This window comes from Solanum lycopersicum, chromosome 3 (assembly GCF_036512215.1).
Source record: "Solanum lycopersicum chromosome 3, SLM_r2.1".
Lineage (NCBI taxonomy): Eukaryota > Viridiplantae > Streptophyta > Magnoliopsida > Solanales > Solanaceae > Solanum > Solanum lycopersicum.
In genome coordinates, this window is record NC_090802.1 from 56,647,855 (window position 1) to 56,662,988 (window position 15,134).

At 36.0% G+C, this 15,134-nt stretch overlaps 1 protein-coding gene across 1 annotated transcript; it reads left to right on the forward strand.

Moving 5' to 3' along the window:
* Window positions 1-1,139: 1,139 nt before the first annotated feature.
* Window positions 1,140-15,035, forward strand: LOC101245442 (protein MICRORCHIDIA 7-like). The gene is made up of 20 exons (XM_004235225.5): window positions 1,140-1,764; window positions 2,378-2,452; window positions 2,562-2,596; window positions 2,672-2,750; window positions 3,294-3,386; window positions 3,479-3,563; window positions 7,751-7,826; window positions 8,483-8,608; window positions 9,182-9,280; window positions 9,397-9,498; window positions 11,333-11,494; window positions 11,578-11,673; window positions 12,179-12,230; window positions 12,309-12,420; window positions 12,498-12,559; window positions 12,848-13,323; window positions 13,716-13,807; window positions 13,899-13,986; window positions 14,315-14,437; window positions 14,513-15,035. Exons 1-20 carry the CDS (start codon window positions 1,371-1,373, stop codon window positions 14,588-14,590), a joined length of 2,505 nt encoding a protein of 834 aa, XP_004235273.1. The 5' UTR covers window positions 1,140-1,370; the 3' UTR covers window positions 14,591-15,035.
* Window positions 15,036-15,134: the final 99 nt, after the last annotated feature.

Below are 15,134 nucleotides of genomic sequence, written 5' to 3' on the forward strand. Positions count from 1 at the left end.
AATATTCATGAAAAAAACTGAATCAAGAATTTGAATTTGCAAGAAAAATAATGAAAGTAGTTTTTTGAACATTGGAATAAGAAAGTAAATTGACGTTTCATCTCCATTTTCGATCACCTTCGAATAAATATTACCATTCAAATAAAATTGTAAGCTTACTAAACTTATCAAAAATAATATCAAATAATTCGCCAAATTAATTTAGGTCCTCTTGATTTCTCCCTACAATTGATCTTATGATTTTAAGATGATTATCTATTGGCAAACATCCTTTATTCATCACTCTTGTACCAACTATTTAAATATCTTTCTCTATCACGAATTAGATAATTTTCGATAAAATTAATTTGGGCCCTTTCAATTTTTCTTTGCAATCGAGTTTCGAATGAGTAACTATTGACGAACTTCTTTACCATTTATTGTATCAATCTCTTTAAATATCTTTCTCTCACACACATTATGAATACCAACTATTTTTTTAAAAAAATCAAATCAGTTGGCTGTGAAGGTTTTGTCGTTTGAGAAAAAAATTGATAGAGAAGAAGGGGATTGGGTTGGATGGGGTTGAGTAAAATTGATTGTCATTTCATTTACTTTATTATGAATATATATAAGATTTATTTGAAATAATTTTACATTCTTTTTTTTTAAAGAAATCTATAGTTGTTGAGGTCAAGTGACACATGTCATATTTTAATTAGTCATTTTGCCACATCATAACAAGTCTATCTCACACACTTTTTTTTTTTGATTATCAAAAAAAGTTTAATAGGAATATGTTTTAAATAAATAAAAATATTTAATAAGTATTAATTTTAGTTAATATATCTAAGTGAATTATGCAGATGACTTTAAAGGGCTAGATGACTCAATTCTAAAATTAAACTCATCATATAACTATATAAAAAAAATACATAAATAAGGAAGAATAGTTTTTTTATTATTCCAATTTATTTTATAATAAATTAAAATCATTCAAAAGTTACCTTAAATTAGTAAACTCATCGTCTCGAATAATTTCTGATCACTTTAAAAAAAATACACATACATTAAGTATACATGAATGTGTAAGTATTAAGTTCATGAAAAAGGGGAATGGACACTCCAATAAATTCAATGATCAAAATTGTTGATCAGAAGAGCAAGTGAAGGGTCGGTGTTGATCCGAGCCAAAATCTGTATAGGGTCGGTGTTGAAGCCATAATGCTAAACCAAACATCATTAACTTAACGCTAATTAAAAAGTGGGACCCATAGTCAAAAACTGGCAACAGATCTCGAGAAAATCGGACGGTTCATCGTGTACGTGAAAACCCTTTTTGATCAAAATTCTTTGAATCTCGCTTTGTGCTATCTAATTTTCCTTTTTGCATGGCGAATTCCAATATTGTAATTAAGCAAGAAATTTTGGAAGGGTTTACCAAGAAGCCGCCGGAAAAATCTTCACCGGCGCCTCAATCGGTGTTTATTGATCTAAGTAGTAGTGATGATTCCGACTCCGATTCCGGTTCCGATTCCGGTAGTATTTCCGGTAATGGTAGTAATAGGCCGAAGAAGAAGAGGAAGAGGGTACAGGATGTGAACTTCGCATTGCCTTTGGGATTTTTGGATCCTTTGCCACCGCCAAAGGAACCTCCATTGCCGTTACCAGCTCCGCCTAATGGAAGTAATACGGATTTAGGTGTTTCCGGGAGTAGTTGCAAGCAGTTTTGGAAGGCTGGAGATTATGAAGGGTCTTCTTCTGCTAGTTCAGTACTAAAATCAGGTTTGTATTATTTTTCTCGAGCAACTTGAACTAAGAAAATTTGCTGAATTTGTTGGTTTTAATTCGTGCATGCCAGCAACTATGTGCCCTTTCCGTTAAATTTTTCTATGGATTGTTTTATTGTACATATTGGTGGATTACTTTAAGCTTAAAATTGTGGGTTAGTTGGATTGTCTAAATCTTGTTGAATATGGGGAAACTCCGAGTTAGTTCAGAACATTAAAGATTGTTATCTTGTAATTTTTTCTTTATTGTGCCTTAAATTTGGTGGATGGATTGGATTGTCTAAATCTTGTGGAATATGGTGTAGTTTGGAGCCTTAATGACTGTAATTTTTGGTGGATTATTATATAATCTTAATTTGGTGGGTGAATTGGATTTTCTCTAATTTTTTTTGGATATGGGAAACTATGGTTATTTATTTATTTTGGTTAATTAGGTAAGTTAATTAAGTTTAAGTGGAAAATATCTCTCCTAACTAACCTTATTGGAAGTATTAATATCTCTGGTTATCTATGCTAATGAAAGGATATTGTATATATTCCTTTTTGGGTTCTTGTAGTAAAGAGGATTATTTTAGCTGCGGGAGTAACATACTTTCTCAATCTTGTAGGTGGTATAGATCATGTCCGAGTTCATCCCAAATTCCTACACTCCAATGCCACAAGTCACAAGTGGGTACTTGGAGGTAAATTATCACATTTGATCTTAACCATATCTTTTGTAGGGTTTATTACATACCTTACAGTTTTTGCCCTCTTGATTTCATCTTTTCTGATCGTATACAATCCCTGCAGCTCTTGCTGAGCTCTTGGACAATTCATTGGATGAGGTATACTTTTTGGCTTACTACTCTCATTTGTTACTTGCACTTAACATATGTTTTAAGTTCACTATCTTTGATAAGGTGTCCAACGGAGCAACATATGTGAACATTGATATGGTCAAAAACAAAAAAGATGGGAGCAGAATGCTTCTGATTGAAGGTATTTCTTTTTGCTTTTATATGGTTGCTAGAACTATGCATTCTCTACAGATGAGAATGCCAGAGTCTTTTTTATGTCAGATAAGCTGTCTTCCCAACCAATCAATTTCTATATCCTCACCATTTATTTTTCTTCCCCCCATTTTCCTTTTTAACTTTTATTCGGATTGGTGAAGTGGAGAATGGTTATGTACTTCCACTTTTCTTCAATTCTTGTGAATCAGACAACCAGTAAAGAGGACATCAATTTGTGTTCTGTGTATTTTGAGGAGAAGCAATCTCAATGTTAGTTCCTAGAAACACGATGCCCCACCATGGAGTTCCCTGTTAGATGGTATAAAACTGTGGATAGGCTATGCTTCATTAATAGGAGCAATAAGCTGGCTAAGTCTTTTCCTAACCACCCTAAAAATGTTAATTGTTTGAAATATTTATTTCCTTTATGCACTTAACCTCTCTCTCTATGATCAAGGCTCTTAAATTCCCTCTTCATTGTATCATATGCTTCTTAAAACTGTCATTTATCTTGCTCATTCTTCTACAGATAATGGTGGTGGGATGGATCCTGAGCGAATGAGGCATTGCATGTCTCTGGGATATTCTGTGAAAAGCAAAATGGCTGATACTATTGGGCAGTGTGAGTTTTAACTGAGATGCTTTTGATTTGAAATGCTTTTGATATCAATAATGTTCATTTTAGCATATAAGTTAATTTTGTGCTTTGTATAGATGGAAACGGATTCAAGACAAGTACCATGAGACTTGGAGCTGATGTGATTGTTTTCTCTCGTTCTGATGGGAAGCCAGGGAAAAGGTTCTTACTCTCCTTTTAATGGTCTCTTACTCTGTTCTTCCATTTCTCAATTCAGTTGGTACAAGTTTGGAAATTGGCCTAGGGCTTGCATGTTACTGAAGTTCCACTCATGGACTTGTCATAACTCGTGTATTTGTTCCCTCTTCGCTCATCATCATTTTATGTTCTTGGTTTCATATGTGCAAGCTTTTCTTCTGATATTATGTGTAGCTTCGTACATTCCTTTGATGATCACCATTCTATGATTTTCATAGTAACTTGTAGAACATAATATTTATGATTCTCACGCAGTCCTAATGGTATTCCTAATTGGCAAAGAGTAGGACGCCAGAGTTCATGACATGTTGTCAGCTGTCCGTTATCAATTATAAGTGATTGTATGAGAATAATGAGAATATTTTTGTAATTGTTGCCTTGGTTAAAAACTATGTATGGTAATGGAGCGTGAAAAGGAAAATCTCTTTTTACCCTGCCTTCTGTAGGGCACAGGTATAAGTGTGATGGGGATGGTCAGGCCAAAACGTGAAAAGTAAATTTGTGAGGTTATGTTGGTAGTTTCGTCCCATCAACGCAACTTTAATTCCACTGTGCATTGTTGATTTCCATCCACTCTCCTATCTGACACCCACACCAGAAATAAACAAATAAAATAAAATATAAAATAAGAATCTAATACAAATTGAGATAGTAAGTTGAGGTTTGTGTTGTGAAGAAAATGACCCACAAAAACAATATTCACGGTTTATAACTGCACTAGACACGTAGCACCATTTGTTACACTTTGCAGAGTCGTGAGTAGAATGTTTGAGGATACACATTTAAAAGAAAGAAACCTGTTATGACTTTTCCACTTTACTATAATATCAGTCACGGATCTCTACAATATATGTACGGAAAAGGGCCTAAATATCCTCGAAGTATTGGAAATGGTACAAAACTACCCTCCATCCACCTATTGGCTTCAAAATGCCCTTTTCACCCACGTATTGTCTCCAACATACCCTTGTCATCTACCTTTGGGTTCAAAATTGACCACTTATTTAACGGTTTCAAATTTAAACCATTTGATTAATTTTTTTAAATACTTGGCGCTCTAACAATTTGATACAATTTAATTTATTAATATCATTTATAAACCAACCAACTACCCACCCATTACTAATTAAACCTAACCAAATTAATAAATCAATTCTAATATCAAAATCGCCCCAAACACTACTAAAACACGACGAAATTACAAATTCCTGAAAATGAAATTCAAAATTATTCGAGTCTGAATTAAAACTCCAATTAAATTTAGGTTGAACCGCTCATTTAGGAGTACACTTTCAATAGGATTCTTTTTCAAGCTTAAATTCGAATTTTATGATTAAAGGTAAGAAGTAGTACATTCCGAATTAATTCATGCACTTTTTTTTAATATAATTTAGTAAATAGTATTTATTATTTGTTTTAAATATTAAAACTTTAATATATTCTTTTATAAAAAGTTATCTATTAAGTAACATCACATAATTGAGACGAGTGAATAATTAAGCTGAACATAGTATAGTCAGACTTTTAAGTTTATCGGTAATTTTTAATTAGACATTTCAATTGTAATATGTTTTATTTGAGGACTTCTATGTATGATAATCTACTTCTATAGACATTTTCGCCTCAGATTTTTAGAATTAGGTGTAGTTTTTCTATTGTTGCATTAGTAATGAGGCGGGTTTATTAATTGGGTGTGGTCTAATTAGTATTGGTGGGTAGTAGATTGATTTATAAATTATATTAATAAGTTAAATTATAACAAATAGTTGAGAGTCATGTATTAAAAAATATTTATCTTGTTTTAATTTAAAATCGTTAAATAAGTGGTCAATTTTGAACCCAAAGGTGGATGAAAAGTGTATTTTGGAGCCAATAGGTGGATGGAGGGTAGTTTTGTACCATTTCTGATACTTTAAGGGTATTTTAGGTCCTTTTCCGATTTATGTATTGCTTCTCTTTCTTTGTGTTGCTTTGATGAACAAATGAGGGAGAAATGCCCTCTATTTATATGGTTAGTATACCTCTTTCTAGCATCATCAATGCTATTAGCAAGTTCATATTTTTTAAAATTTTTCTTCCATGTATTAATAATATCGGTTTGATGATGTGGGAGGAGTTGGTTGAGGTGGTGAGAGTCCACAACACGGTGCTCAGGTCCCATAGATTAGGAGATAAGAGGTCCTTGTAAGGACTCCAAGGTTATCCGGAGTGAGGATCTTACTACCCAATACAAGCTCATAGTTGTAGATTTGGATATCAGCAAAACAAAGAGAGCCTACATGACCAACCTAAAATTAAATGTGGGAGGCTTGGCTAAGGCCAAAACTCAGGAGTTGTGGGAGTGGGGTGAGAAGCCGTGGATATGCTGAAAGTAAGTGGATGCTGATGCATTTTAGTTGTAGATTTGGATATCTAGAGGCAAAGAGAACCCTATATGACCAACCTATGATTAAATGGGGGAGGCTTGGCTAAGGCCAAAGCTCAGGAGTTGTGGGAGAGGGGGGCTTTTGAATGGGGTGGGGGTGAGGAAGCCGTGGGTATGCTGAAAGTATGTGGATGCATCAGAGAAGCAACTTGAGGGAGGGGGTTGAGACATAAGGGGGGCTTTTGAATGGGGTGGGGGTGAGGAAGCCGTGGGTATGCTGAAAGTAAGTGGATGCATCAGAGAAGCAACTTGAGGGAGGGGGTTGAGACATACGGTGGTGGAATGGGAAGGTTCAAGGAGACGTGGAAGCCAAGAAGGCTTTTTATGCGACATTAGTGGAAAGCACAAATCAGGAGGACAAGCAGAAGAATAGGGAGAAGTATAACGCCACATATAAGGAAACTCAACTCACGGTTACGACAACTAAAACTATAGGATTGGAGCACTTGTATGAAGAGCTTGAGGGCAAACTGCGGTGATAAAAAATTGTATAGGCTTGATATGGTAATCAATGATAATACTGTGAGAAACAAGGACACGAGAATGTTTGCACGGATACCCTTTTAAACTAAAGGGAAAAACCACGACTAGAGAGGAGCGATTGATTTCACTATAGCAAAGATTTTTACCGTTGTATTCTCGGGTAAAATGCTTAAACACTATACACTGTAAAGACGGAATCCTCTTTTGATTATCTTACCTTATTACTGTCTCACTCACACTCTAATTTTTCATCCTAGAGTATTTGCTCGTACAGTCAGTGATTTACTTTAAGCAACTGATGTGTTGTGTCTTACCTTGTGCTGCTTGATGGTTTATTTAGGGGTAAATTGATCTATTTATAGGGCTGGTATACCCTTTGCTTGAATCATCAATGACATGCAAGTTCTTTTTATACTTCCTGTATTAATTAGCTGGTTGCCAATTCCAAAAGGTGGCTGCTCAAAATATTAGCTGCAGATCGCTTTCACAGTTCTTGTCTAAGGAAAAGGAAAAAAAACACGGGACTGGAATCCTGAAGGTTATGCATGTGCGCATTGCTGACTTGGGTCTGATATGGTCGATTTCTAGTTTCATGTCATTGACTCTGATTTTTATGTGGTCTGCTTAAGTATATTTTGTCAACTGGTGGAAAGCTTGGGTCAATTGTGAAAATAGTTTGTGGCTGGAGTTGTATGATATGGGACATTTTCCTAGCGCTAGCACAGCACTTCCTTATACTTAAAGTTAGCTCTTATGTTAAGACCAATGGTACCTGGGAATCCAGGTGTCTAAACCGGTAACCCAAAGTCTGATTCCTAATCTCCTATCAAGTTACATGAAACTTTGTGCAATCAAATATACTTTGTGGGTACATTCAATTTTTAGCAAGTTTGGAGAGTGTTGAAAGCTTATGCATGAAGTAGCTATTCCTTGTTGACTTGGGGTACGTTGAGGAAAATGAAGACTCTGTGTAACACAGGTTTGTTGTATCACTGAGAATGGCATGTGAGTTGCGAGTGCAAGGCCTTATGATTGGTTCCTTGCACAGGAGATCCCTTCCTTAGTTTCCCTTTTATTTCTGTAAGTTAGTGACGTCTGATCTCAACTTCCTCAGGCTCTTGTGGCGTCTCCCACTCTTGTATATGTGATTATCATCCTTTCAACGCTCGTTTCTCTCTCTTTATTCTTGTGGTGGTTGGATACTGCTACTTATGATTTATCCTGTATTTTCTTTTGATTTCAGCCCCACACAGAGCATTGGATTGCTGTCCTACACATTCTTGCGGAACAAAGGAATGGAAGATATTGTTGTTCCCATGGTAGGCATGCTGAATTATTTCAAATTTCCATTGTTTCAAATCTATAGTTATTGTGATCTTATGGTGAAAATGTGGATCTAGTCCCTCTTTCTGAGGCAAAGTGCATATGATTCACTAACTATAAATCCAATCAATTAACTCTTTGCCCCTATTCTCATGTTAGATATCTAAACGAAGTAAACAAACTGTCTGCTTTATATGGAGTTCAGTTGTTGATGTACTAAATGTGCATTCTACCTTCCATTTTGTTCAAGCTGTGCATTCTACCTTCCATTTGTACAAGTGTGAATTCTACCTTTAACCTTCCATTTTGTTCAATTGTGCTGTATCAGTGCTTAATGTTTCTTGTGGAGATTTTGTACTAGTGTTTGCGCTCTTCCTCCTATTTTTGGTTGTGTTATCTTATCTCTAAGCTACAGTTTTTTCAGAAAACTTGATAAACATGTTTCTGGCCTTGCTAATGGTGTCCTGATTTTACTTTTTCCCTTTAACTGTTCTTGTATTTCATCACTCGACTTCTATTGATAAGTCCTAGTGAAGAGGGATTACTTATTCCCTTCATGAGAATGATATTTTAAAACTTTCTTGGATATTAGTGACCTCAGATGTGTTCACAAACACTTATATTGATGTTTGTTTTCATGCTATTGTGACAGCTTGACTATGAAAAAAGAGAAGGGTGGGACAGGATAATACGATCATCATCTGATGATTGGGATAAAAATCTCGAGACCATAATTGAGTGGTCCCCTTTCTCAAGTGAAGCTGATCTTCTTAGACAGGTAAATTTTCAAAACAATCCTCCTACACCCCCCCAAAAATGTAGTATTATTTTAATTCCTTCCAGGATTGTTAAACTAGTATGACAGATCTTGTACAAGAGCAATGAGAAGATATAAACTGTCGTTTGAGTAGTTAAATTACTAAGTGCACAATTGGAAATATTTGCTAAAGGGTGTGTAACCCTGATTCCAGTATTAAATAGAACATATACTCACCCCCAAATTTAATTTAGCTTAAAAAATCTAGCTCTCCATTGTTAACCTTGGCCCAGCCAGTGTGCAACCCTATTCTGAAGCTTTTTTGTGTATGCCTCTCCTGTCATATATAGTATATTCTTCCAGCCAGCACTATTCAATGAACTTCAGCAATCGTATTCTTACCTTGAGAATGTGCCCATTGTAGCTCCTGGTTCTAGTCCATGGCCTGCCGATGTTGGAATTTATGAACCATTTTTGTGCACACTTGGGTTTACATGATATTGACTTGTCAATTTTGTTTTGATGTTACTCTGCGTTCAGTTTCGGATGTGGTGTATCTACTAATCATTCAATTTTTTTCTGTACATGCTGCAGTTTAATCCGATGAAAGGTCAAGGCACTCGAATTGTAGTATACAATTTGTGGGAGGATGACCAAGGACTACTCGAGCTAGATTTTGATGCTGATCCACATGTAACTCCTTAATATTCTTTACTTGTTACTTGTTTTTCTGCTTTACTTATAACTTAATGTGCTGTCACATGATTCGTGGTTTTCGAGTGACATGCTTCTTTCATTCTCTCCTTCAGGATATTCAAATAAGAGGAGTCAACCGTGATGAGAGGAGCATACAGATGGCCAAACAGTATCCGAACTCCCGGCATTTCTTGACATATAGACATTCACTAAGGGTAAGTAATAATTGTTCAGTCATGTGTTAGTGGGAGCATCTTTGTTACACATCACCAGGTTATTTGGATTTCATGTTACTATGGAGGTTCTGTGATTAAATTGATTAGTTCCTCGACTCTTTTATCCAAACTTAGGGTACAAATTTGTCTCTAACTAAAAAATATCGCAGGCTAGTTGGGCAAGTATTTTCCAAAAAAATAAAAATAAAAATTAGTTTTTATTTGCAGCAGTTCCAAGTCCCTGCTTGGATTGTGGAGGTGGTTTATACGCTTCTGGAACGAAGCAGCAGTTGTAGTTATCAAGTGGGCATTTGCCTTTACCCATGTTGATCTACATCAAGAGCGACTGGCGACTATCGTCAATCCTAAGCATTCCTAGTGTGTCTTGGTTGCAAGTTCATCATCCTAACATTTTGATCATTAGTAGTTGTAGACCAATTTTTCCTTGTATATTTCTTTAGTAGAACTTGTGCTTGTTGCTGCTGCTGCCTCCTTTTCATCGTTCATGCAACCATAAACAGCCTCCTTACCTTTCTACGTAAGGGTAAGGTCTACGTAAACTCTACCCTCCTCTAGACCGCATATGTGGGATTACACTGGTTTTGTTGTTGTATACTCTTAGCAGAACATTGACCAATTATTTTCAAATCCTGAGATTAAGTGCATGTACTTCATTTCATTCGCCCATCAGAATAAGATGAGATGCAATTCTTAATCAGCAAAATATGCTCTAACACACTTGTAGAATTTTCAGATTATCTGAATAGTGTTTTAGCCAAGCGATACGAGTTGCTTGATGAATTGATTTATTGGAATTATGGGATGAAATTGGAGAGAAATAAATCAGTTTCTCTTAATTTATGTAATGCATAGTTAAAATGATTTTGGTCTATTTCCTAATGTTGGGCCTTCTCCGATGAGGATCTGTTGCAAAATGTACATCGAGGTCTTTGTTGGCCTCAATTAGGTGCAACAATTTTCCGTATGTTGTGAAGGGAAACACAAGTTTCGGGGCTAACTTAGTTATTGAATGCTTGATTCAGTGAATTCTGAGACAACCTGGTCATAAATGGATATTGGTTTTATTCTCTTCTTCCATCTTTTCTCCACTGTTATGGTGTTAGCAAAGTGTGAGAACATGAGACAATCCACTTAAGAGGTGTGAATTTCTGTCTGAATGTTTTTTTTTCTTTGTTTGATATTTTGCTTCTAAAGCTCAACACAATGTTACCATCTTTACAATTATTAAAATGTTGAAACAAAAGAGATGCTATTAAAATAAGGATGCATTTTTGTGTTAATATTACTCTGTTCTGATTAGTTGACTAGCCTATTTGATTTTTAATAGCTGATTTGTTTCCTCTTGTATTCTTCGCGTATGTACGCCAGTGGCGGAACCCACATATACTTTAGGGGTATCGACAAACACCCCTTTGTCAAAAAAATACAGTGTGTAGCTAGGTAAGAATACTTTTGTATGTACATATATGACATATTGACACTCATTGGCTTCTACCTGATTTTACTTCCTTATATGTTGATACCCCTTGGTCGAAATTTCTGGCTCCGCCACTGCTCTACACTCCCCATACCCCAGATTGTGCGACCACACTGGGTATGTTGTATTATTCTTTGCTTATGTAATGTACCTACTCTTTCTTTAGCCCTAGTTTGGTTCAGTTCGATACATGGTTTTGCATTTGATTGGAATTCCTGTAGCTTTGTCTTTTCTATAGTGCTACGTCCGTTTGATGTTCTTAGTATTTACAAGATACGTATATGATTTTTCTTAGAAAGTAATTTTGTTTTTATCATTGTATTCTTGGATTTTCAGAGCTATGCATCAATTCTATACTTAAGAGTTGCTCCTGGCTTTCGGATTATTCTGCGGGGTAAAGACGTTGAGCACCATAACATAGTAAATGATATGATGATGACCCAAGAGGTCACGTATCGCCCTATGCCTGGTGCAGATGGAGTACCCAAAGATTCCAATGTAATGTCTTTGAAGGCAAACTTGATTTGGATTTTGTTTCAGTGATCAACATTTTTCTCATTCATTTTCATTTATGCTTGTAGATGGTAGCTACTGTGAAAATTGGGTTTGTAAAGGATGCTAAATCCCATATTGATGTTCAAGGGTTTAATGTCTATCACAAAAATAGACTTATTAAGGTTTGTCTTTTTTCTGAAATGCAATTGTTTTAGTAAACAGTGATGGTGGCTGTAGGTTGCTGATATCTTCTTGATTATGTTGTGGAATGCTTTCCCCAGTACCTTTGTATACTAGGAACTTGTATATCAGATTTTTTTAATGAGACATTCACCTTTCTTTTTTCGAGAAGGCAACATTTTGTATTTGTATTATAAAGATTACCCTGAAAACTAGAGTAATGAACCATATTAGCAAAAAACGTGGGAATGAGACGTGTGCCAGATGTTTTACCTTATCCTGCAGTGAAATAATTTTGTTGTTCTCCCCCATCTGCCATCTGCTAATCCAAAAAGAACAATTTTCTTATCCTTGTACTACTGGCTTTGTCAGCATATGGTGTATATGAGTTTATGTAGACTTTACTCTATTGTCAGTAAGAGATGCATATTTTGGAGCCTTTGCATGGCAGAACATTCTACATTTTGTGATCTACTGATCTGTACTGAAGTTTCCTTCTGTTGTCAGCCATTTTGGAGGCTTTGGCATGCTCCTGGAAGTGACGGGCGTGGAGTTATAGGTCTGCTCTTTTATCTTAAAAGTCATTCCTTATAGCTTGCCTGTTTAAAGCTTATTGTTTTGCAATATTTGATTCCAGGTGTATTGGAAGCCAATTTTGTTGAACCAGCACATGACAAGCAAGGGTTTGAGCGTACAACAGTTCTTTCAAGACTTGAAGCACGATTAGTGCAGATGCAGAAAACTTACTGGTGTGTTCTGTTTCACCTCCGTGTTGTGCTTTTCCATTGTTACATGTACTCAGTATGCTCCTCATTTTCTTTTCCAGGTCAACACTTTGTCACAAAATTGGGTATGCTCCTAGGCGGAATAAAAAAGCTATTGCACGAGGTATCTTAATTTTCGTCCTTTATCAATGCTTTACACAACTTTTAGTAATTTTACTCTCTTTCAGCGGACTTGTGTTCATAACTTCATATATTTTACAGTAATCTCTATTTTTTGAGAAAGACAGTAAATCTCTATTTTCAAACAAGATATTACTTTTGTTTTTAAGGTTTTTATTTTTTCTTGATTTGTTTACTTTTTTAGTTACTCAGCTCAAGATGTGATCTTGCCTTCTGTTTATATCTAGTTTCTTATTGTAATTGATAAGTACATAATTATGTTTTTCAACAGAGGATTCTCCTGATTATCCTTCTTCAGCATCGCAACCAAAACATAATAGTTCTGCAAAGTCATCTGAGAAGATTTATCCTTCTTCAGCATCGCAATCAAAACATAATAGTTCTGCAAAGTCATCTGAGAAGATTTATCCTTCTTCAGCATCGCAATCAAAACATAATAGTTCTGCAAAGTCATCTGAGAAGAGTAATGTTGATGGGCATTTAAATGGCAAGCATGATGGCAAAATCAGAAGATCTAGAAACATACCAAGTTCTTTGGAGCCATCAAGTTCTGCGGAAGATGACAGCGATGATGATGTCCAAGTTGTCCTTCCAAAGAATAAACCAGTTGGGCATCAGAATCATACTAATGGAAAAGATGGTCCTCGGGTTATGCATTCACCGCCAGGCTTTGGACAAAGAGTTGCTGAGCAAGTATGTTCTCCTGGTGGAAACCTCAAGCGTGTTACTAGAAGTTCAAGATCAAAGGTTATTTCTGATCTATGTGCCCTTTAACCTCCAAATCTTCTTCTGGATGTCTTATTTTTTGCAAAGGGTTAGGATCCTTAAAAATAGGATATCTCCAATTAGCGATATATGCCAGAGTATCATGTTAAATTGCTGCACTTGTAGCCAGTGTGCTCTTTTAGAAGGTTTGTTCATGTATGTCTTGATGAAAATTTTTAAGCTACAGGAGATTCTAACATTCATTACCATGGACTCTCAGTGAACACATTCCGTTGCTTTTTTGGGTAGGGAGGGGGTTTGGTTTGGCCCAAAATTTTGTTTCTCATTAGGGAAAATTGCTCTTCAATAGAATTTATTTCAGGGAGAGTTGGAGCAGATAGTGGAATTGATAAAGTTGTTGTTTGGTCCAATAGGGAGATGCTGATGAGAATGAGGGCATGCTGCCAGATAACCTCACGGAGTCTCTAGAGCAGTTAAAAGCAGAGAATCATGAGCTTAAAGAAAGGTCTTGTTCTGCAACCTTTGCATTGTTGTCAAAGTTATTTTGTTTCATTTTAGGTTCATATGAACTATCAACATGTCTATTTATTTAATAGGTTGCGGAGGAAAGAGGAAGAGATTTTAGGTGATCTGTTACGTGATTTACAGCATGAAAGAGAGAGATCCAAATCACTTGAAGCTCAGGTTAGATGAGAATTTGATGTTAAGTGTTTCCAATATAGCCGCATTTCTGTGAATGAAAGCTTTATAGGTGTTGATGTGAGAGGAACTGGTAATCAGTAGTTTTCCGTCTGACGTTGAGTTTGGATATGAAGTACTACTTGTTCATGTTCCTTTGTCCGTCTTCATTCTCGGAACTGAAAGCATGATCTCAAGGTCCTTGGACCTTTCTGTGGTTCCTGCTATTGAATCTATCTGCAGTTTATTTTTGTAATAGTAATGGTGAAACTCTGTTAGACTAGATTTTGATGGGTTCTTTAAAGAAACTGAAATACTTCTGCTCCATGTTCAGCTGCAGGAGTCTACCAGAAAATTAGAGGAACTTAACAAGGAGCAAGAAAGTTTAATAGACATATTCACGGAGGAGAGACAACGCCGCGATATGGAGGAGGAGAACTTAAGAAAGAAGTTGAAGGTGAACTTCACTCAACTCTTTGGAACTTTTCTTTAGGAAGTGAATAGTCAATTCATTTTCTTGGCTCGATTTCAGGATGCATCAAATACTGTACAAGAGCTTCTTGACAAGGTGCAGGTTCTGGAGAAGACAAGGTCTGCCAATTATAGGTAGTTTAAATCGTGTAGAGAACTCAGAGTCTCTCTTGGTTGTCCATGCTGTACATATTATGAGTGGTCCATTGCACCAAAATTCGTAGGAACATCACTTTGGTGCAGTGGTTTTAACCTAATTGTGCTTCCACTGCTATTGAGCTTCGGGCACACATGCATTGCTCATTTCTTCTCCAAGTTTCGGTTGTCTTGTCTAGTAGGGTGGTTTATAGTGAACCTCGATTCCCTATTGTCTTTAGAACGTGAAGCCTCTCATCTTCTTAGCTTTGAAGTGTGCTGGAATTGACATTTTTTGTTGCCTTACAAGTTGTTAGGAGAAATATCAATGCAGAATTTTTTCCCAGGATGGTGTGCCACTGTATTGTAAATATTTTAGAAAATGGCCAGACTTATTGCCCTCTAATTTGATGGAGATGCTGGTGCCATTCTTTATTTTTGTCCAACAATTTTGTGGTGATAATTTTACTAGTAATTGCAGCACAAGTTCATTATCGTTTTGTTCTTTGATGCATTATAGGAGCCTTCACAAACAGTTGAAACCGAAG